The 27,154-nt window shown below is 27.6% G+C and overlaps 1 protein-coding gene across 1 annotated transcript in view; it reads left to right on the top strand.

Moving 5' to 3' along the window:
• The window catches only part of LOC118376803 (angiopoietin-related protein 7-like), a 40,399-nt gene that overhangs the window by 7,213 nt on the left and 6,032 nt on the right, over nt 1–27,154 (top strand). The window contains exon 3 of the mRNA XM_052523850.1: nt 26,838–26,957. Within this exon, the coding sequence (XP_052379810.1) occupies nt 26,838–26,957 (120 nt within the window). The remainder of the gene's footprint in view (nt 1–26,837; nt 26,958–27,154) is intronic.

Genomic DNA, 27,154 nt, shown 5'->3' with positions numbered 1-27,154 from the left:
ACAACTAATAAAAAACTACTGCTAACACTACTAATACAACTAATAAAAACTACTGCTAACACTACTAATACAACTAATAAAAACTACTGCTAACACTACTAATACAACTAATAAAAACTACTGCTAACACTACTAATACAACTAATAAAAACTACTGCTAACACTACAAATACAACTAATAAAACTACTGCTAACACTACTAATACAACTAATAAAAACTACTGCTAACACTACTAATACAACTAATAAAACTACTGCTAACACTACTAATACAACTAATAAAACTACTGCTAACACTACTAATACAACTAATAACACTACCAATACAACTAATAAAAACTACTGCTAACACTACTAATACAACTAATAAAAACTACTGCTAACACTACTAATACAACTAATAAAAACTACTGCTAACACTACTAATACAACTAATAAAAACTACTGCTAACACTACTAATACAAATAATACAACTACTGCTAACACTGCTAATACAACTAATAAAAACTACTGCTAACACTACGAATACAACTAATAAAAACTACTGCTAACACTACTAATACAACTAATAAAAACTACTGCTAACACTACTAATACAACTAATAAAAACTACTGCTAACACTACAAATACAACTAATAAAAACTACTGCTAACACTACTAATACAACTAATAAAAACTACTGCTAACACTACTAATACAACTAATAAAACTACTGCTAACACTACTAATAAAACTACTGCTAACACTACTAATACAACTACTGCTAACACTACTAATACAACTAATAAAAACTACTGCTAACACTACTAATACAACTAATAAAAACTACTGCTAACACTACTAATACAACTAATAAAAACTACTGCTAACACTACTAATACAACTAATAAAAACTACTGCTAACACTACTAATAAAAGTAATAAAAACTACTGCTAACACTACTAATACAACTAATAAAAACTACTGCTAACACTACTAATACAACTAATAAAAACTACTGCTAACACTACTAATACAACTAATAAAAACTACTGCTAACACTACTAATACAACTAATAAAAACTACTGCTAACACTACTAATACAACTAATAAAAACTACTGCTAACACTACTAATACAACTAATAAAACTACTGCTAACACTACTAATACAACTAATAAAAACTACTGCTAACACTACTAATACAACTAATAAAACTACTGCTAACACTACTAATACAAGTAATAAAAACTACTGCTAACACTACTAATACAACTAATAAAAACTACTGCTAACACTACTAATACAACTAATAAAAACTACTGCTAACACTACTAATACAACTAATAAAAACTACTGCTAACACTACTAATACAACTAATAAAACTACTGCTAACACTACGAATACAACTAATAAAAACACTAACACTACTAATACAACTAATAAAAACTACTGCTAACACTACTAATACAACTAATAAAAACTACTGCTAACACTACTAATACAACTAATAAAAACTACTGCTAACACTACTAATACAACTAATAAAAACTACTGCTAACACTACTAATACAACTAATAAAAACTACTGCTAACACTACTAATACAACTAATAAAAACTACTGCTAACACTACTAATACAACTAATAAAAACTACTGCTAACACTACTAATACAACTAATAAAAACTACTGCTAACACTACTAATACAACTAATAAAAACTACTGCTAACACTACTAATACAACTAATAAAAACTACTGCTAACACTACTAATACAACTAATAAAAACTACTGCTAACACTACTAATACAACTAATAAAAACTACTGCTAACACTACTAATACAACTAATAAAAACTACTGCTAACACTACTAATACAACTAATAAAAACTACTGCTAACACTACTAATACAACTAATAAAAACTACTGCTAACACTACTAATACAACTAATAAAACTACTGCTAACACTACTAATACAACTAATAAAAACTACTGCTAAAACTACAACTAAAAACTACTGAATACAACTAATAAAAACTACTGCTAACACTACTAATACAACTAATAAAAACTACTGCTAACACTACTAATACAACTAATAAAAACTACTGCTAACACTACTAATACAACTAATAAAAACTACTGCTAACACTACTAATACAACTAATAAAAACTACTGCTAACACTACTAATACAACTAATAAAAACTACTGCTAACACTACTAATACAACTAATAAAAACTACTGCTAACACTACTAATAAACTAATAAAAACTACTGCTAACACTACTAATACAACTAATAAAAACTACTGCTAACACTACTAATACAACTAATAAAAACTACTGCTAACACTACTAATACAACTAATAAAAACTACTGCTAACACTACTAATACAACTAATAAAAACTACTGCTAACACTACTAATACAAATAAAAACTACTGCTAACACTACTAATACAACTAATAAAAACTACTGCTAACACTACTGAATACAACTAATAAAAACTACTGCTAACACTACTAATACAACTAATAAAAACTACTGCTAACACTACTAATACAACTAATAAAAACTACTGCTAACACTACTAATACAACTAATAAAAACTACTGCTAACACTACTAATACAAATAATAAAAACTACTGCTAACACTACTAATACAACTAATAAAAACTACTGCTAACACTACTAATACAACTAATAAAAACTACTGCTAACACTACTAAAAACAAGCTAACACTACTAATAATAAAACTACTGCTAACACTACTAATACAACTAATAAAAACTACTGCTAACACTACTAATACAACTAATAAAAACTACTGCTAACACTACTAATACAACTAATAAAAACTACTGCTAACACTACTAATACAACTAATAAAAACTACTGCTAACACTACTAATACAACTAATAAAAACTACTGCTAACACTACTAATACAACTAATAAAAACTACTGCTAACACTACTAATAAAAACTACTGCTAACACAAATAATAAAAAACTACTGCTAACACTACTAATACAACTAATAAAAACTACTGCTAACACTACTAATACAACTAATAAAAACTACTGCTAACACTACTAATACAACTAATAAAAACTACTGCTAACACTACTAATACAACTAATAAAAACTACTGCTAACACTACCAATACAACTAATAAAAACTACTGCTAACACTACTAATACAACTAATAAAAACTACTGCTAACACTACTAATAAAACTACTGCTAACACTACTAATACAACTACTGCTAACACTACTAATACAACTAATAAAAACTACTGCTAACACTACTAATACAACTAATAAAAACTACTGCTAACACTACTAATACAACTAATAAAAACTACTGCTAACACTACTAATAAAAGTAATAAAAACTACTGCTAACACTACTAATAAAAGTAATAAAAACTACTGCTAACACTACTAATACAACTAATAAAAACTACTGCTAACACTACTAATACAACTAATAAAAACTACTGCTAACACTACTAATACAACTAATAAAAACTACTGCTAACACTACTAATACAACTAATAAAAACTACTGCTAACACTACTAATACAACTAATAAAACTACTGCTAACACTACTAATACAACTAATAAAAACTACTGCTAACACTACTAATACAACTAATAAAAACTACTGCTAACACTACTAATACAACTAATAAAACTACTGCTAACACTACTAATACAACTAATAAAAACTACTGCTAACACTACTAATACAACTAATAAAAACTACTGCTAACACTACTAATACAACTAATAAAAACTACTGCTAACACTACTAATACAACTAATAAAAACTACTGCTAACACTACTAATACAACTAATAAAAACTACTGCTAACAACACTATAAAATACTACTAATAAAAACTACTGCTAACACTACTAATACAACTAATAAAAACTACTGCTAACACTACTAATACAACTAATAAAAACTACTGCTAACACTACTAATACAACTAATAAAAACTACTGCTAACACTACTAATACAACTAATAAAAACTACTGCTAACACTACTAATAAAAAAACTAATAAAAACTACTGCTAACACTACTAATACAACTAATAAAAACTACTGCTAACACTACTAATACAACTAATAAAAACTACTGCTAACACTACTAATACAACTAATAAAAACTACTGCTAACACTACTAATACAACTAATAAAAACTACTGCTAACACTACTAATACAACTAATAAAACTACTGCTAACACTACTAATACAACTAATAAAAACTACTGCTAACACTACTAATACAACTAATAAAAACTACTGCTAACACTACTAATAAACTAATAAAAACTACTGCTAACACTACTAATACAACTAATAAAAACTACTGCTAACACTACTAATACAACTAATAAAAACTACTGCTAACACTACGAATACAACTAATAAAAACTACTGCTAACACTACTTATACAACTAATAAAAACTACTGCTAACACTACTAATACAACTAATAAAAACTACTGCTAACACTACGAATACAACTAATAAAAACTACTGCTAACACTACTAATAAAACTAATAAAAACTACTGCTAACACTACTAATACAACTAATAAAAACTACTGCTAACACTACTAATACAACTAATAAAAACTACTGCTAACACTACTAATACAACTAATAAAAACTACTGCTAACACTACTAATACAACTAATAAAAACTACTGCTAACACTACTAATACAACTAATAAAAACTACTGCTAACACTACTAATACAACTACTGCTAACACTACCAATACAACTAATAAAAACTACTGCTAACACTACTAATACAACTAATAAAAACTACTGCTAACACTACTAATACAACTAATAAAAACTACTGCTAACACTACTAATACAACTAATAAAAACTACTGCTAACACTACTAATACAACTAATAAAAAAAAAAACTACTGCTAACACTACTACAACTAATAAAAACTATACAACTAATACAATAAAAAACTACTGCTAACACTACTAATACAACTAATAAAAACTACTGCTAACACTACTAATACAACTAATAAAACTACTGCTAACACTACTAATAATAAAAACTACTGCTAACACTACTAATACAACTAATAAAAACTACTGCTAACACTACTAATACAACTAATAAAAACTACTGCTAACACTACTAATACAACTAATAAAAACTACTGCTAACACTACTAATACAACTAATAAAAACTACTGCTAACACTACTAATACAACTAATAAAAACTACTGCTAACACTACTAATACAACTAATAAAAACTACTGCTAACACTGCTAATACAACTAATAAAAACTACTGCTAACACTACTAATACAACTAATAAAAACTACTGCTAACACTACTAATACAACTAATAAAAACTACTGCTAACACTACTAATACAACTAATAAAAACTACTGCTAACACTACTAATACAACTAATAAAAACTACTGCTAACACTACTAATACAACTAATAAAAACTAACTAACACTAAAAACTACTGCTAACACTACTAATACAACTAATAAAAACTACTGCTAACACTACTAATACAACTAATAAAAACTACTGCTAACACTACTAATACAACTAATAAAAACTACTGCTAACACTACTAATACAACTAATAAAAAACTACTGCTAACACTACTAATACAACTAATAAAAAACTACTGCTAACACTACTAATACAACTAATAAAAACTACTGCTAACACTACTAATACAACTAATAAAAACTACTGCTAACACTACTAATACAACTAATAAAAACTACTGCTAACACTACTAATACAAATAATAAAACTACTGCTAACACTGCTAATACAACTAATAAAAACTACTGCTAACACTACTAATACAACTAATAAAAACTACTGCTAACACTACTAATACAACTAATAAAAACTACTGCTAACACTACTAATACAACTAATAAAAACTACTGCTAACACTACTAATACAACTAATAAAAACTACTGCTAACACTACTAATACAACTAATAAAAACTACTGCTAACACTACTAATACAACTAATAAAAACTACTGCTAACACTACTAATACAACTAATAAAAACTACTGCTAACACTACTAATACAACTAATAAAAACTACTGCTAACACTACTAATACAACTAATAAAAACTACTGCTAACACTACTAATACAACTAATAAAAACTACTGCTAACACTAATAAAAATACTAACACTACTAAAAACTAAAACTACTAACACTACTAATACAACTAATAAAACTACTGCTAACACTACTAATACAACTAATAAAAACTACTGCTAACACTACTAATACAACTAATAAAAACTACTGCTAACACTACTAATACAACTAATAAAAACTACTGCTAACACTACTAATACAACTAATAAAAACTACTGCTAACACTACTAATACAACTAATAAAAACTACTGCTAACACTACTAATACAACTAATAAAAACTACTGCTAACACTACTAATACAACTAATAAAACTACTGCTAACACTACTAATACAACTAATAAAAACTACTGCTAACACTACTAATACAACTAATAAAAACTACTGCTAACACTACTAATACAACTAATAAAAACTACTGCTAACACTACTAATACAACTAATAAAAACTACTGCTAACACTACTAATACAACTAATAAAAACTACTGCTAACACTACTAATACAACTAATAAAAACTACTGCTAACACTACTAATACAACTAATAAAAACTACTGCTAACACTACTAATACAACTAATAAAAACTACTGCTAACACTACTAATACAACTAATAAAAACTACTGCTAACACTACTAATACAACTAATAAAAACTACTGCTAACACTACTAATACAACTAATAAAAACTACTGCTAACACTACTAATACAACTAATAAAAACTACTGCTAACACTACTAATACAACTAATAAAAACTACTGCTAACACTACTAATACAACTAATAAAAACTAATACAAAAAAACTACTGCTAACACTACTAATACAACTAATAAAAACTACTGCTAACACTACTAATACAACTAATAAAAACTACTGCTAACACTACTAATACTAATAAAAACTACTGCTAACACTACTAATACAACTAATAAAAACTACTGCTAACACTACTAATACAACTAATAAAAACTACTGCTAACACTACTAATACAACTAATAAAAACTACTGCTAACACTACTAATACAACTAATAAAAACTACTGCTAACACTACTAATACAACTAATAAAAACTACTGCTAACACTACTAATACAACTAATAAAAACTACTGCTAACACTACTAATACAACTAATAAAAACTACTGCTAACACTACTAATACAACTAATAAAAACTACTGCTAACACTACTAATACAACTAATAAAAACTACTGCTAACACTACTAATACAACTAATAAAAACTACTAACACTACTAATACAACTAATAAAAACTACTGCTAACACCACTAATACAACTAATAAAAACTACTGCTAACACTACTAATACAACTAATAAAAACTACTGCTAACACTACTAATACAACTAATAAAAACTACTGCTAACACTACTAATACAACTAATAAAAACTACTGCTAACACTACTAATACAACTACTGCTAACACTACTAATACAACTAATAAAAACTACTGCTAACACTACTAATACAACTAATAAAAACTACTGCTAACACTACTAATACAACTAATAAAAACTACTGCTAACACTACTAATACAACTAATAAAAACTACTGCTAACACTACTAATACAACTAATAAAAACTACTGCTAACACTACTAATACAACTAATAAAAACTACTGCTAACACTACTAATACAACTAATAAAAACTACTGCTAACACTACTAATACAACTAATAAAAACTACTGCTAACACTACGAATACAACTAATAAAAACTACTGCTAACACTACTAATACAACTAATAAAAACTACTGCTAACACTACTAATACAACTAATAAAAACTACTGCTAACACTACAAATACAAGTAATAAAAACTACTGCTAACACTACTAATACAACTAATAAAAACTACTGCTAACACTACAAATACAACTAATAAAAACTACTGCTAACACTACTAATACAACTACTGCTAACACTACCAATACAACTAATAAAAACTACTGCTAACACTACTAATACAACTAATAAAAACTACTGCTAACACTACTAATACAACTAATAAAAACTACTGCTAACACTACTAATACAACTAATAAAAACTACTGCTAACACTACTAATACAACTAATAAAAACTACTGCTAACACTACTAATACAACTAATAAAAACTACTGCTAACACTACTAATACAACTAATAAAAACTACTGCTAACACTACTAATACAACTAATAAAAACTACTGCTAACACTACTAATACAACTAATAAAAACTACTGCTAACACTACTAATACAACTAATAAAAACTACTGCTAACACTACTAATACAACTAATAAAACTACTGCTAACACTACTAATACAACTAATAAAACTACTGCTAACACTACTAATACAACTAATAAAAACTACTGCTAACACTACTAATACAACTAATAAAAACTACTGCTAACACTACTAATACAACTAATAAAAACTACTGCTAACACTACTAATACAACTAATAAAAACTACTGCTAACACTACTAATACAACTAATAAAAACTACTGCTAACACTACTAATACAACTAATAAAAACTACTGCTAACACTACTAATACAACTAATAAAAACTACTGCTAACACTACTAATACAACTAATAAAAACTACTGCTAACACTACTAATACAACTAATAAAAACTACTGCTAACACTACTAATACAAATAAAAACTACTGCTAACACTACTAATACAACTAATAAAAACTACTGCTAACACTACTAATACAACTAATAAAAAAACTACTGCTAACACTACTAATAAAACTGCTAACACTACTAATAATAAAAACTACTGCTAACACTACTAATACAACTAATAAAAACTACTGCTAACACTACTAATACAACTAATAAAAACTACTGCTAACACTACTAATACAACTAATAAAAACTACTGCTAACACTACTAATACAACTAATAAAAATAAAAACTACTGCTAACACTACTAATACAACTAATAAAAACTACTGCTAACACTACTAATACAACTAATAAAAACTACTGCTAACACTACTAATACAACTAATAAAAACTACTGCTAACACTACTAATACAACTAATAAAAACTACTGCTAACACTACTAATACAACTAATAAAAACTACTGCTAACACTACTAATACAACTAATACAACTACTGCTAACACTACTAATACTAAACTAATAAAAACTACTGCTAACACTACTAATACAACTAATAAAAACTACTGCTAACACTACTAATACAACTAATAAAAACTACTGCTAACACTACTAATACAACTAATAAAAACTACTGCTAACACTACTAATACAACTAATAAAAACTACTGCTAACACTACTAATACAACTAATAAAAACTACTGCTAACACTACTAATACAACTAATAAAAACTACTGCTAACACTACTAATACAACTAATAAAAACTACTGCTAACACTACAAATACAACTAATAAAAACTACTGCTAACACTACTAATACAACTAATAAAAACTACTGCTAACACTACTAATACAACTAATAAAACTACTGCTAACACTACTAATAATAAAAACTACTGCTAACACTACTAATATAAAAACTACTGCTAACACTACTAATACAACTAATAAAAACTACTGCTAACACTACTAATACAACTAATAAAAACTACTGCTAACACTACTAATACAACTAATAAAAACTACTGCTAACACTACTAATACAACTAATAAAAACTACTGCTAACACTACTAATACAACTAATAAAACTACTGCTAACACTACTAATACAACTAATAAAAACTACTGCTAACACTACTAATACAACTAATAAAAACTACTGCTAACACTACTAATACAACTAATAAAAACTACTGCTAACACTACTAAAACTACAACTAATAAAAACTACTGCTAACACTACAAATACAACTAATAAAAACTACTGCTAACACTACTAATACAACTAATAAAAACTACTGCTAACACTACTAATACAACTAATAAAAACTACTGCTAACACTACTAATACAACTAATAAAAACTACTGCTAACACTACTAATACAACTAATAAAACTACTGCTAACACTACTAATAACAACTAATAAAAACTACTGCTAACACTACTAATACAACTAATAAAAACTACTGCTAACACTACTAATACAACTAATAAAAACTACTGCTAACACTACTAATACAACTAATAAAAACTACTGCTAACACTACTAATACAACTAATAAAAACTACTGCTAACACTACTAATACAACTAATAAAAACTACTGCTAACACTAATACAACTAAAAAAAATACAAATAATAAAACTACTGCTAACACTACTAATACAACTAATAAAAACTACTGCTAACACTACTAATACAACTAATAAAAACTACTGCTAACACTACTAATAAAATAATAAAAACTACTGCTAACACTACTAATACAACTAATAAAAACTACTGCTAACACTACTAATACAACTAATAAAAACTACTGCTAACACTACTAATACAACTAATAAAAACTACTGCTAACACTACTAATACAACTAATAAAAACTACTGCTAACACTACTAATACAACTAATAAAACTACTGCTAACACTACTAATACAACTAATAAAACTACTGCTAACACTACTAATACAACTAATAAAAACTACTGCTAACACTACTAATACAACTAACAATAAAAACTACTGCTAACACTACTAATACAACTAATAAAACTACTGCTAACACTACTAATACAACTAATAAAAACTACTGCTAACACTACTAATACAACTAATAAAAACTACTGCTAACACTACTAATACAACTAATAAAAACTACTGCTAACACTACTAATACAACTAATAAAAACTACTGCTAACACTACTAATACAACTAATAAAAACTACTGAAAACACTACTAATACAACTAATAAAAACTACTGCTAACACTACTAATACAACTAATAAAAACTACTGCTAACACTACTAATACAACTAATAAAAACTACTGCTAACACTACTAATACAAATAATAAAACTACTGCTAACACTACTAATACAACTAATAAAAACTACTGCTAACACTACTAATACAACTAATAAAAACTACTGCTAAACACTACTAATAAAAACTAATAAAAACTACTGCTAACACTACTAATACAACTAATAAAAACTACTGCTAACACTACTAATACAACTAATAAAAACTACTGCTAACACTACTAATACAACTAATAAAAACTACTGCTAACACTACTAATACAACTAATAAAAACTACTGCTAACACTACTAATACAACTAATAAAAACTACTGCTAACACTACTAATACAACTAATAAAAACTACTGCTAACACTACTAATACAACTAATAAAAACTACTGCTAACACTACTAATACAACTAATAAAAACTACTGCTAACACTACTAATACAACTAATAAAAACTACTGCTAACACTACTAATACAACTAATAAAAACTACTACTAACACTACTAATACAACTAATAAAAACTACTGCTAACACTACTAATACAACTAATAAAAACTACTGCTAACACTACTAATACAAATAATACAACTACTGCTAACACTACTAATACAACTAATAAAAACTACTGCTAACACTACTAATACAACTAATAAAAACTACTGCTAACACTACTAATACAACTAATAAAAACTACTGCTAACACTACTAATACAAATAATACAACTACTGCTAACACTGCTAATACAACTAATAAAAACTACTGCTAACACTACTAATACAACTAATAAAAACTACTGCTAACACTACTAATACAACTAATAAAAACTACTGCTAACACTACTAATACAACTAATAAAAACTACTGCTAACACTACTAATACAACTAATAAAAACTACTGCTAACACTACTAATACAACTAATAAAAACTACTGCTAACACTACTAATACAACTAATAAAAACTACTGCTAACACTACTAATACAACTAATAAAAACTACTGCTAACACTACTAAACACTACTAATACAACTAATAAAACTACTGCTAACACTACTAATACAACTAATAAAAACTACTGCTAACACTACTAATACAACTAATAAAAACTACTGCTAACACTACTAATACAACTAATACAACAACTAAAAAACTACTGCTAACACTACTAATACAACTAATAAAAACTACTGCTAACACTACCAATACAACTAATAAAAACTACTGCTAACACTACTAATACAACTAATAAAAACTACTGCTAACACTACTAATACAAATAATAAAACTACTGCTAACACTACTAATACAACTAATAAAAACTACTGCTAACACTACGAATACAACTAATAAAAACTACTGCTAACACTACTAATACAACTAATAAAAACTACTGCTAACACTACTAATACAACTAATAAAAACTACTGCTAACACTACTAATACAACTAATAAAAACTACTGCTAACACTACTAATACAAATAATAAAAACTACTGCTAACACTACTAATACAACTAATAAAAACTACTGCTAACACTACTAATACAACTAATAAAAACTACTGCTAACACTACTAATAAAACTAATAAAAACTACTGCTAACACTACTAATACAACTAATAAAAACTACTGCTAACACTACTAATACAACTAATAAAAACTACTGCTAACACTACTAATACAACTAATAAAAACTACTGCTAACACTACTAATACAACTAATAAAAACTACTGCTAACACTACTAATACAACTAATAAAAACTACTGCTAACACTACTAATACAACTAATAAAAAACTACTGCTAACACTACTAATACAACTAATAAAAACTACTGCTAACACTACTAATACAACTAATAAAACTACTGCTAACACTACTAATACAACTAATAAAAACTACTGCTAACACTACTAATACAACTAATAAAAACTACTGCTAACACTACTAATACAACTAATAAAAACTACTGCTAACACTACTAATACAACTAATAAAAACTACTGCTAACACTACTAATACAAATAATAAAAACTACTGCTAACACTACTAATACAACTAATAAAAACTACTGCTAACACTACTAATACAACTAATAAAAACTACTGCTAACACTACTAATACAACTAATAAAAACTACTGCTAACACTACTAATACAACTAATAAAACTACTGCTAACACTACTAATACAACTAATAAAAACTACTGCTAACACTACTAATACAACTAATAAAAACTACTGCTAACACTACTAATACAACTAATAAAAACTACTGCTAACACTACTAATAAACTAATAAAAACTACTGCTAACACTACTAATACAACTAATAAAAACTACTGCTAACACTACTAATACAACTAATAAAAACTACTGCTAACACTACTAATACAACTAATAAAAACTACTGCTAACACTACTAATAAAACTAATAAAAACTACTGCTAACACTACTAATACAACTAATAAAAAAACTACTGCTAACACTACTAAATACAACTAATAAAAACTACTGCTAACACTACTAATACAACTAATAAAAACTACTGCTAACACTACTAATACAACTAATAAAAACTAACTAATAACACTACTAATACAACTACTGCTAACACTACTAATACAACTAATAAAAACTACTGCTAACACTACTAATACAACTAATAAAAACTACTGCTAACACTACTAATACAACTAATAAAAACTACTGCTAACACTACTAATACAACTAATAAAAACTACTGCTAACACTACTAATACAACTAATAAAACTACTGCTAACACTACTAATACAACTAATAAAACTACTGCTAACACTACGAATACAACTAATAAAAACTACTGCTAACACTACTAATACAACTAATAAAAACTACTGCTAACACTACTAATACAACTAATAAAAACTACTGCTAACACTACAAATACAACTAATAAAAACTACTGCTAACACTACTAATACAACTAATAAAAACTACTGCTAACACTACTAATACAACTAATAAAACTACTGCTAACACTACTAATACAAATAAAACTACTGCTAACACTACTAATAAAACAACTACTGCTAACACTACTAATACAACTAATAAAAACTACTGCTAACACTACTAATACAACTAATAAAAACTACTGCTAACACTACTAATACAACTAATAAAAACTACTGCTAACACTACTAATACAACTAATAAAAACTACTGCTAACACTACTAATACAACTAATAAAAACTACTGCTAACACTACTAATACAACTAATAAAAACTACTGCTAACACTACTAATACAACTAATAAAAACTACTGCTAACACTACTAATACAACTAATAAAAACTACTGCTAACACTACTAATACAACTAATAAAAACTACTGCTAACACTACTAATACAACTAATAAAAACTACTGCTAACACTACTAATACAACTAATAAAAACTACTGCTAACACTACTAATACAACTAATAAAAACTACTGCTAACACTACGAATACAACTAATAAAAACTACTGCTAACACTACTAATAAAAGTAATAAAAACTACTGCTAACACTACTAATACAACTAATAAAAACTACTGCTAACACTACTAATACAACTAATAAAAACTACTGCTAACACTACTAATACAACTAATAAAAACTACTGCTAACACTACTAATACAACTAATAAAAACTACTGCTAACACTACTAATACAACTAATAAAAACTACTGCTAACACTACTAATACAACTAATAAAAACTACTGCTAACACTACTAATACAACTAATAAAAACTACTGCTAACACTACTAATACAACTAATAAAAACTACTGCTAACACTACTAATACAACTAATAAAAACTACTGCTAACACTACTAATACAACTAATAAAAACTACTGCTAACACTACTAATACAACTACTGCTAACACTACCAATACAACTAATAAAAACTACTGCTAACACTACTAATACAACTAATAAAAACTACTGCTAACACTACTAATACAACTAATAAAAACTACTGCTAACACTACTAATACAACTAATAAAAACTACTGCTAACACTACTAATACAAATAATACAACTACTGCTAACACTGCTAATACAACTAATAAAAACTACTGCTAACACTACGAATACAACTAATAAAAACTACTGCTAACACTACTAATACAACTAATAAAAACTACTGCTAACACTACTAATACAACTAATAAAAACTACTGCTAACACTACTAATACAACTAATAAAAACTACTGCTAACACTACTAATACAACTAATAAAAACTACTGCTAACACTACTAATACAACTAATAAAAACTACTGCTAACACTACTAATACAACTAATAAAAACTACTGCTAACACTACTAATACAACTAATAAAAACTACTGCTAACACTACTAATACTAATAAAAAACTAACAATAAAAACTACTGCTAACACTACTAATACAACTAATAAAAACTACTGCTAACACTACTAATACAACTAATAAAAACTACTGCTAACACTACTAATACAACTAATAAAAACTACTGCTAACACTACTAATACAAAATAAAAACTACTGCTAACACTACTAATACAACTAATAAAAACTACTGCTAACACTACTAATACAACTAATAAAAACTACTGCTAACACTACTAATACAACTAATAAAAACTACTGCTAACACTACTAATACAACTAATAAAAACTACTGCTAACACTACTAATACAACTAATAAAAACTACTGCTAACACTACTAATACAACTAATAAAAACTACTGCTAACACTACTAATACAACTAATAAAAACTACTGCTAACACTACTAATACAACTAATAAAAACTACTGCTAACACTACTAATACAACTAATAAAAACTACTGCTAACACTACTAATACAAATAATACAACTACTGCTAACACTGCTAATACAACTAATAAAAACTACTGCTAACACTACGAATACAACTAATAAAAACTACTGCTAACACTACTAATACAACTAATAAAAACTACTGCTAACACTACTAAAACTAATAAAACTGCTAACACTACTAATACAACTAATAAAAACTACTGCTAACACTACTAATACAACTAATAAAAACTACTGCTAACACTACTAATACAACTAATAAAAACTACTGCTAACACTACTAATACAACTAATAAAAACTACTGCTAACACTACTAATACAACTAATAAAAACTACTGCTAACACTACTAATACAACTAATAAAAACTACTGCTAACACTACTAATACAACTACAAATAAAAACTACTGCTAACACTACTAATACAACTAATAAAAACTACTGCTAACACTACTAATACAACTAATAAAAACTACTGCTAACACTACTAATACAACTAATAAAAACTACTGCTAACACTACTAATACAAATAATAAAAACTACTGCTAACACTACTAATACAACTAATAAAAACTACTGCTAACACTACTAATACAACTAATAAAAACTACTGCTAACACTACTAATACAACTAATAAAAACTACTGCTAACACTACTAATACAACTAATAAAAACTACTGCTAACACTACTAATACAACTAATAAAACTACTGCTAACACTACTAATACAACTAATAAAAAAACTACTGCTAACACTACTAATACAACTAATAAAAACTACTGCTAACACTACTAATAAAAGTAATAAAAACTACTGCTAACACTACTAATACAACTAATAAAAACTACTGCTAACACTACTAATACAACTAATAAAAACTACTGCTAACACTACTAATACAACTAATAAAAACTACTGCTAACACTACTAATACAACTAATAAAAACTACTGCTAACACTACTAATACAACTAATAAAAACTACTGCTAACACTACAAATACAAGTAATAAAAACTACTGCTAACACTACTAATAAAAGTAATAAAAACTACTGCTAACACTACTAATACAACTAATAAAAACTACTGCTAACACCACTAATACAACTAATAAAAACTACTGCTAACACACTACAACTAATACAACTACTGCTAACACTACTAATACAACTAATAAAAACTACTGCTAACACTACTAATACAACTAATAAAAACTACTGCTAACACTACTAATACAACTAATAAAAACTACTGCTAACACTACTAATACAACTAATAAAAACTACTGCTAACACTACTAATAAAAACTACTGCTAATAATAAACTACTGCTAACACTACTAATACAACTAATAAAAACTACTGCTAACACTACTAATACAACTAATAAAAACTACTGCTAACACTACTAATACAACTAATAAAAACTACTGCTAACACTACTAATACAACTAATAAAAACTACTGCTAACACTACTAATACAACTAATAAAAACTACTGCTAACACTACTAATACAACTAATAAAAACTACTGCTAACACTACAAATACAAGTAATAAAAACTACTGCTAACACTACTAATACAACTAATAAAAACTACTGCTAACACTACTAATACAACTAATACAACTACTGCTAACACTACTAATAAAACTACTGCTAACACTACTAATACAACTACTGCTAACACTACCAATACAACTAATAAAAACTACTGCTAACACTACTAATACAACTAATAAAAACTACTGCTAACACTACTAATACAACTAATAAAAACTACTGCTAACACTACTAATACAACTAATAAAAACTACTGCTAACACTACTAATACAAATAATACAACTACTGCTAACACTGCTAATACAACTAATAAAAACTACTGCTAACACTACGAATACAACTAATAAAAACTACTGCTAACACTACTAATACAACTAATAAAAACTACTGCTAACACTACTAATACAACTAATAAAAACTACTGCTAACACTACAAATACAAGTAATAAAAACTACTGCTAACACTACTAATACAACTAATAAAAACTACTGCTAACACTACTAATACAACTAATACAACTACTGCTAACACTACTAATACAACTACTGCTAACACTACTAATACAACTAAAAACTGCTAACACTACTAATACAACTAATAAAAACTACTGCTAACACTACTAATACAACTAAAAACTACTGCTAACACTACTAATACAAATAATACAACTACTGCTAACACTGCTAATACAACTAATAAAAACTACTGCTAACACTACTAATACAACTAATAAAAACTACTGCTAACACTACTAATACAACTAATAAAAACTACTACTAACACTACTAATACAACTAATAAAAACTACTGCTAACACTACTAATACAACTAATAAAAACTACTGCTAACACTACGAATACAACTAATAAAAACTACTGCTAACACTACTAATAAAACTAATAAAAACTACTGCTAACACTACTAATACAACTAATAAAAACTACTGCTAACACTACTAATACAACTAATAAAAACTACTGCTAACACTACTAATAAAAACACTGCTAATAATACAACTACTGCTAACACTGCTAATACAACTAATAAAAACTACTGCTAACACTACTAATACAACTAATAAAAACTACTGCTAACACTACGAATACAACTAATAAAAACTACTGCTAACACTACTAATACAACTAATAAAAACTACTACTAACACTACTAATACAACTAATAAAAACTACTGCTAACACTACGAATACAACTAATAAAAACTACTGCTAACACTACGAATACAACTAATAAAAACTACTGCTAACACTACTAATAAAAGTAATAAAAACTACTGCTAACACTACTAATACAACTAATAAAAACTACTGCTAACACTACTAATACAACTAATAAAAACTACTGCTAACACTACTAATACAAATAATACAACTACTGCTAACACTACTAATAAACTAATAAAAACTACTGCTAACACTACTAATACAACTAATAAAAACTACTGCTAACACCACTAATACAACTAATAAAAACTACTGCTAACACTACTAATACAACTAATAAAAACTACTGCTAACACTACTAATACAACTAATAAAAACTACTGCTAACACTACTAATACAACTAATAAAAACTACTGCTAACACTACTAATACAACTAATAAAAACTACTGCTAACACTACTAATACAACTAATAAAAACTACTGCTAACACTACTAATACAAATAATAAAACTACTGCTAACACTACTAATACAACTAATAAAAACTACTGCTAACACTACGAATACAACTAATAAAAACTACTGCTAACACTACTAATACAACTAATAAAAACTACTGCTAACACTACTAATACAACTAATAAAAACTACTGCTAACACTACAAATACAAGTAATAAAAACTACTGCTAACACTACTAATACAACTAATAAAAACTACTGCTAACACTACTAATACAACTAATAAAACAACTACTGCTACTAAACAACTAATAAAACTACTGCTAACACTACTAATACAACTAAAACTGCTAAACACTACTAATACAACTAATAAAAACTACTGCTAACACTACTAATACAACTAATAAAAACTACTGCTAACACTACTAATACAACTAATGCTAACACTAATAAAAACTACTGCTAACACTACTAATACAACTAATAAAAACTACTGCTAACACTACTAATACAACTAATAAAAACTACTGCTAACACTACTAATACAACTAATAAAAACTACTGCTAACACTACTAATACAAATAATACAACTACTGCTAACACTGATAATACAACTAATAAAAACTACTGCTAACACTACTAATACAACTAATAAAAACTACTGCTAACACTACTAATACAACTAATAAAAACTACTGCTAACACTACTAATACAACTAATAAAAACTACTGCTAACACTACTAATACAACTAATAAAAACTACTGCTAACACTACTAATACAAATAATACAACTACTGCTAACACTGCTAATACAACTAATAAAAACTACTGCTAACACTACGAATACAACTAATAAAAACTACTGCTAACACTACTAATAAAAGTAATAAAAACTACTGCTAACACTACTAATACAACTAATAAAAACTACTGCTAACACTACTAATACAACTAATAAAAACTACTGCTAACACTACTAATACAACTAATAAAAACTACTGCTAACACTACTAATACAACTAATAAAAACTACTGCTAACACTACTAATACAACTAATAAAAACTACTGCTAACACTACAAATACAAGTAATAAAAACTACTGCTAACACTACCAATACAACTAATAAAAACTACTGCTAACACTACTAATACAACTAATACAACTACTGCTAACACTACTAATAAAACTACTGCTAACACTACTAATACAACTACTGCTAACACTACCAATACAACTAATAAAAACTACTGCTAACACTACTAATACAACTAATAAAAACTACTGCTAACACTACTAATACAAATAATACAACTACTGCTAACACTGCTAATACAACTAATAAAAACTACTGCTAACACTACGAATACAACTAATAAAAACTACTGCTAACACTACTAATACAACTAATAAAAACTACTGCTAACACTACTAATACAACTAATAAAAACTACTGCTAACACTACTAATACAACTAATAAAAACTACTGCTAACACTACTAATACAAATAATAAAAACTACTGCTAACACTACGAATACAACTAATAAAAACTACTGCTAACACTACTAATAAAAGTAATAAAAACTACTGCTAACACTACTAATACAACTAATAAAAACTACTGCTAACACCACTAATACAACTAATAAAAACTACTGCTAACACTACGAATACAACTAATAAAAACTACTGCTAACACTACTAATAAAAGTAATAAAAACTACTGCTAACACTACTAATACAACTAATAAAAACTACTGCTAACACCACTAATACAACTAATAAAAACTACTGCAAACACTACTAATACAACTAATAAAAACTACTGCTAACACTACTAATACAACTAATAAAAACTACTGCTAACACTACTAATACAACTAATAAAAACTACTGCTAACACTACTAATACAACTAATAAAAACTACTGCTAACACTACTAATACAACTAATAAAAACTACTGCTAACACTACTAATACAACTAATAAAAACTACTGCTAACACTACTAATACAAATAATACAACTACTGCTAACACTGCTAATACAACTAATAAAAACTACTGCTAACACTACTAATACAACTAATAAAAACTACTGCTAACACTACTAATACAAGTAATAAAAACTACTGCTAACACTACTAATACAACTAATAAAAACTACTGCTAACACTACTAATACAACTAATAAAAACTACTGCTAACACTACTAATACAACTAATAAAAACTACTGCTAACACTACTAATACAACTAATAAAAACTACTGCTAACACTACTAATACAACTAATAAAAACTACTGCTAACACTACAAATACAAGTAATAAAAACTACTGCTAACACTACTAATACAACTAATAAAAACTACTGCTAACACTACTAATACAACTAATACAACTACTGAAAACACTACTAATAAAACTACTGCTAACACTACTAATACAACTACTGCTAACACTACTAATACAACTAATAAAAACTACTGCTAACACTACTAATACAACTAATAAAAACTACTGCTAACACTACTAATACAACTAATACAACTAATAAAAACTACTGCTAACACTACTAATACAACTAATACAACTAATAAAAACTACTGCTAACACTACTAATACAACTAATAAAAACTACTGCTAACACTACTAATACAACTAATAAAAACTACTGCTAACACTACTAATACAACTAATAAAAACTACTGCTAACACTACTAATACAAATAATAAAAACTACTGCTAACACTACGAATACAACTAATAAAAACTACTGCTAACACTACTAATAAAAGTAATAAAAACTACTGCTAACACTACTAATACAACTAATAAAAACTACTGCTAACACCACTAATACAACTAATAAAAACTACTGCTAACACTACGAATACAACTAATAAAAACTACTGCTAACACTACTAATAAAAGTAATAAAAACTACTGCTAACACTACTAATACAACTAATAAAAACTACTGCTAACACCACTAATACAACTAATAAAAACTACTGCAAACACTACTAATACAACTAATAAAAACTACTGCTAACACTACTAATACAACTAATAAAAACTACTGCTAACACTACTAATACAACTAATAAAAACTACTGCTAACACTACTAATACAACTAATAAAAACTACTGCTAACACTACCAATACAACTAATAAAAACTACTGCTAACACTACTAATACAACTAATAAAAACTACTGCTAACACTACTAATACAACTAATAAAAACTACTGCTAACACTACTAATACAACTAATAAAAACTACTGCTAACACTACTAATACAAATAATACAACTACTGCTAACACTGCTAATACAACTAATAAAAACTACTGCTAACACTACGAATACAACTAATAAAAACTACTGCTAACACTACTAATACAACTAATAAAAACTACTGCTAACACTACTAATACAACTAATAAAAACTACTGCTAACACTACAAATACAAGTAATAAAAACTACTGCTAACACTACAAATACAAGTAATAAAAACTACTGCTAACACTACTAATACAACTAATAAAAACTACTGCTAACACTACTAATACAACTACTGCAAACACTACTAATACAACTACTGCTAACACTACTAATACAACTACTGCTAACACTACTAATACAACTAATAAAAACTACTGCTAACACTACTAATACAACTAATAAAAACTACTGCTAACACTACTAATACAACTAATACAACTAATAAAAACTACTGCTAACACTACTAATACAACTAATAAAAACTACTGCTAACACTACTAATACAAATAATACAACTACTGCTAACACTGATTATACAACTAATAAAAACTACTGCTAACACTACGAATACAACTAATAAAAACTACTGCTAACACTACTTATACAACTAATAAAAACTACTGCTAACACTACTAATACAACTAATAAAAACTACTGCTAACACTACTAATACAACTAATAAAAACTACTGCTAACACTACTAATACAAATAATACAACTACTGCTAACACTGCTAATACAACTAATAAAAACTACTGCTAACACTACGAATACAACTAATAAAAACTACTGCTAACACTACTAATAAAAGTAATAAAAACTACTGCTAACACTACTAATACAACTAATAAAAACTACTGCTAACACTACTAATACAACTAATAAAAACTACTGCTAACACTACTAATACAACTAATAAAAACTACTGCTAACACTACTAATACAACTAATAAAAACTACTGCTAACACTACTAATACAACTAATAAAAACTACTGCTAACACTACAAATACAAGTAATAAAAACTACTGCTAACACTACTAATACAACTAATAAAAACTACTGCTAACACTACTAATACAACTACTGCTAACACTACTAATAAAACTACTGCTAACACTACTAATACAACTACTGCTAACACTACCAATACAACTAATAAAAACTACTGCTAACACTACTAATACAACTAATAAAAACTACTGCTAACACTACTAATACAACTAATAAAAACTACTGCTAACACTACTAATACAACTAATAAAAACTACTGCTAACACTACTAATACAAATAATACAACTACTGCTAACACTGCTAATACAACTAATAAAAACTACTGCTAACACTACGAATACAACTAATAAAAACTACTGCTAACACTACTAATACAACTAATAAAAACTACTGCTAACACTACTAATACAACTAATAAAAACTACTGCTAACACTACTAATACAACTAATAAAAACTACTGCTAACACTACTAATACAACTAATAAAAACTACTGCTAACACTACAAATACAAGTAATAAAAACTACTGCTAACACTACTAATACAAGTAATAAAAACTACTGCTAACACTACTAATAAAAACTACTGCTAACACTACTAATACAACTAATAAAAACTACTGCTAACACTACAAATACAAGTAATAAAAACTACTGCTAACACTACTAATAAAAACTACTGCTAACACTACTAATACAACTAATAAAAACTACTGCTAACACTACTAATACAACTAATAAAAACTACTGCTAACACTACAAATACAAGTAATAAAAACTACTGCTAACACTACTAATACAACTAATAAAAACTACTGCTAACACTACTAATACAACTAATACAACTACTGCTAACACTACTAATACAACTACTGCTAACACTACTAATACAACTACTGCTAACACTACTAATACAACTAATAAAAACTACAGCTAACACTACTAATACAACTAATAAAAACTACTGCTAACACTACTAATACAACTAATAAAAACTACTGCTAACACTACTAATACAACTAATAAAAACTACTGCTAACACTACTAATACAAATAATACAACTACTGCTAACACTGCTAATACAACTAATAAAAACTACTGCTAACACTACGAATACAACTAATAAAAACTACTGCTAACACTACTAATAAAAACTACTGCTAACACTACAAATACAAGTAATAAAAACTACTGCTAACACTACAAATACAAGTAATAAAAACTACTGCTAACACTACTAATAAAAACTACTGCTAACACTACTAATACAACTAATAAAAACTACTGCTAACACTACTAATACAACTAATAAAAACTACTGCTAACACTACAAATACAAGTAATAAAAACTACTGCTAACACTACTAATACAACTAATAAAAACTACTGCTAACACTACTGTAGCGACCCGCACAGACAGCTGTGTGTTATGTGTTAGGCTAGAAGGTGGTTGTGTTGTACTGACCAGTACCCGGTGTTCGCGGGGTCCGACATGTCAATCAACCTGCTATCTGCCAATCACGGGAATGCCTGGAATGTTCTGATGCCGGGCATCCTGGTGGTTGGCGGAGTGGCGTGGAGGGGGGTTGGGCAGGGGGGTGGAGCATTGGAAGTTAAGACCAGGTTCAGCCTTTGTTCTCTCTCTCTTACATCTGGGCTTCACAAGAGAAGGTCACGATTGGCTTGTGGGTTATCTGTCATCTATTTGGCGTGTGCTACGGCCCAAACAGTAGCCTGTGTAAAGTTGGTTTAATAAACCGTCAATTCGCAAACTCAAGACTCTGTCTGGACAATTGTTCATTTATGATCTAGTCAGGTCATTACACTACTAATACAACTAATAAAAACTACTGCTAACACTACTAATAAAAACTACTGCTAACACTACTAATACAACTAATAAAAACTACTGCTAACACTACTAATACAACTAATAAAAACTACTGCTAACACTACTAATACAACTAATAAAAACTACTGCTAACACTACTAATACAACTAATAAAAACTACTGCTAACACTACTAATACAACTAATAAAAACTACTGCTAACACTACTAATACAACTAATAAAAACTACTGCTAACACTACTAATACAACTAATAAAAACTACTGCTAACACTACTAATACAACTAATAAAAACTACTGCTAACACTACTAATACAACTAATAAAAACTACTGCTAACACTACTAATACAACTAATACAACTAATAAAAACTACTGCTAACACTACTAATACAACTAATAAAAACTACTGCTAACACTACTAATACAACTAATAAAAACTACTGTTAACACTACTAATACAACTAATAAAAACTACTGCAAACACTACTAATACAACCAAGTACCTATAATACATAGATACATATTTACAAACATCTTCACATGGTGATGTTTCTATTACTTAAAAACACAGTTTGTTCTTAACATTCGAAAAAGGCCTTTCTTAAATTCCCTGTGCGATTGTAATGTCCTGATTTCTGTATGTAAATTATTTCAGTAAGTTGGGCCTTTGTATCTGAAAGATCTTACTCCAACCTCATGATATACCTGTAGAATGTATGATTGCTACTGTTTTTGAAAGGAGCAGTGTGTGTCTTGTAAAGTGAGTATATACAGGGCACAGGAGGTTGGTGGCACCTTAATTGGGGAAGATGGGCTCGTGATAGTGGCTGGAGGGGAATATGTGGAATGGTATCATTCCATTCACTCCGTTCCAGACATTATGAGCTGTCCTCCTCCTCCGCAGCCTCCACTGATACAGAGAGATTTAAATAGATACATTTAGAAATAAATTGGTACCAATGCAGTTGTCTTCTGTTTGACAGTGACAGACCATTTAGTGATTCACACATTGTGCAATGATGTGCCTTATAATGGCATCCAGGAATCAATCTTCAAAGATTGATATCAATTACATCTCATTCATAAAGTAAGGTCGTGGTTGTGTTTTTATAGATGATGTCACCATAATCTATTATAGGAAGCAGCAGTTGAGTTACTAAGGTCTTTCTAATGGATTAAGTAAAACAATTATTAGATCTGTGTAGTTATCTAAGCTTATAGTTAATTGTTTTTCGAATATAATCAATGTGCTTTTCAAAAGATCATTCAGAATATATCCTCAAACCCAGATATTTCAAACAATCAACACTTTCAAGCATTGTTCCATTACTTGCATGGATTTTGAAATGGCCAGCTGTGGAGTTTATTCTTTGCTGTGTAAATATCCATGCAATGTTGTCTTAATGTGTGTGTGTGTATATATATATCAGAGCGAGGAGAAGACCCGTATTAACTCATCCTTGGAGCATCGTTTCCATGAATTGGAGACTCACTATGCCGAGGCCACCACACTAGTGCACTTACAAGGGACCCTCATCTACGACCTTCAGGTACACATTACAGTACACATCTTATAGTACCAGTAATGTAATAATCGAAGTACATTTTTCAAACATGTTGAGAGCTTGTCGTCTGTCTCTCTAGGCCCAGATCCATAACCTGTCTCTCTAGGCCCAAATCCATAACCTGTCTCTCTAGGCCCAGATCCATAACCTGTCTCTCTAGGCCCAGATCCATAACCTGTCTC

Source organism: Oncorhynchus keta, chromosome 8 (genome assembly GCF_023373465.1).
Source record: "Oncorhynchus keta strain PuntledgeMale-10-30-2019 chromosome 8, Oket_V2, whole genome shotgun sequence".
Classification (NCBI taxonomy): Eukaryota; Metazoa; Chordata; class Actinopteri; order Salmoniformes; family Salmonidae; genus Oncorhynchus; species Oncorhynchus keta.
The sequence above is the reverse complement of the archived record's forward strand: the minus strand, read 5'-3'. Positions and strand labels throughout refer to the sequence as shown.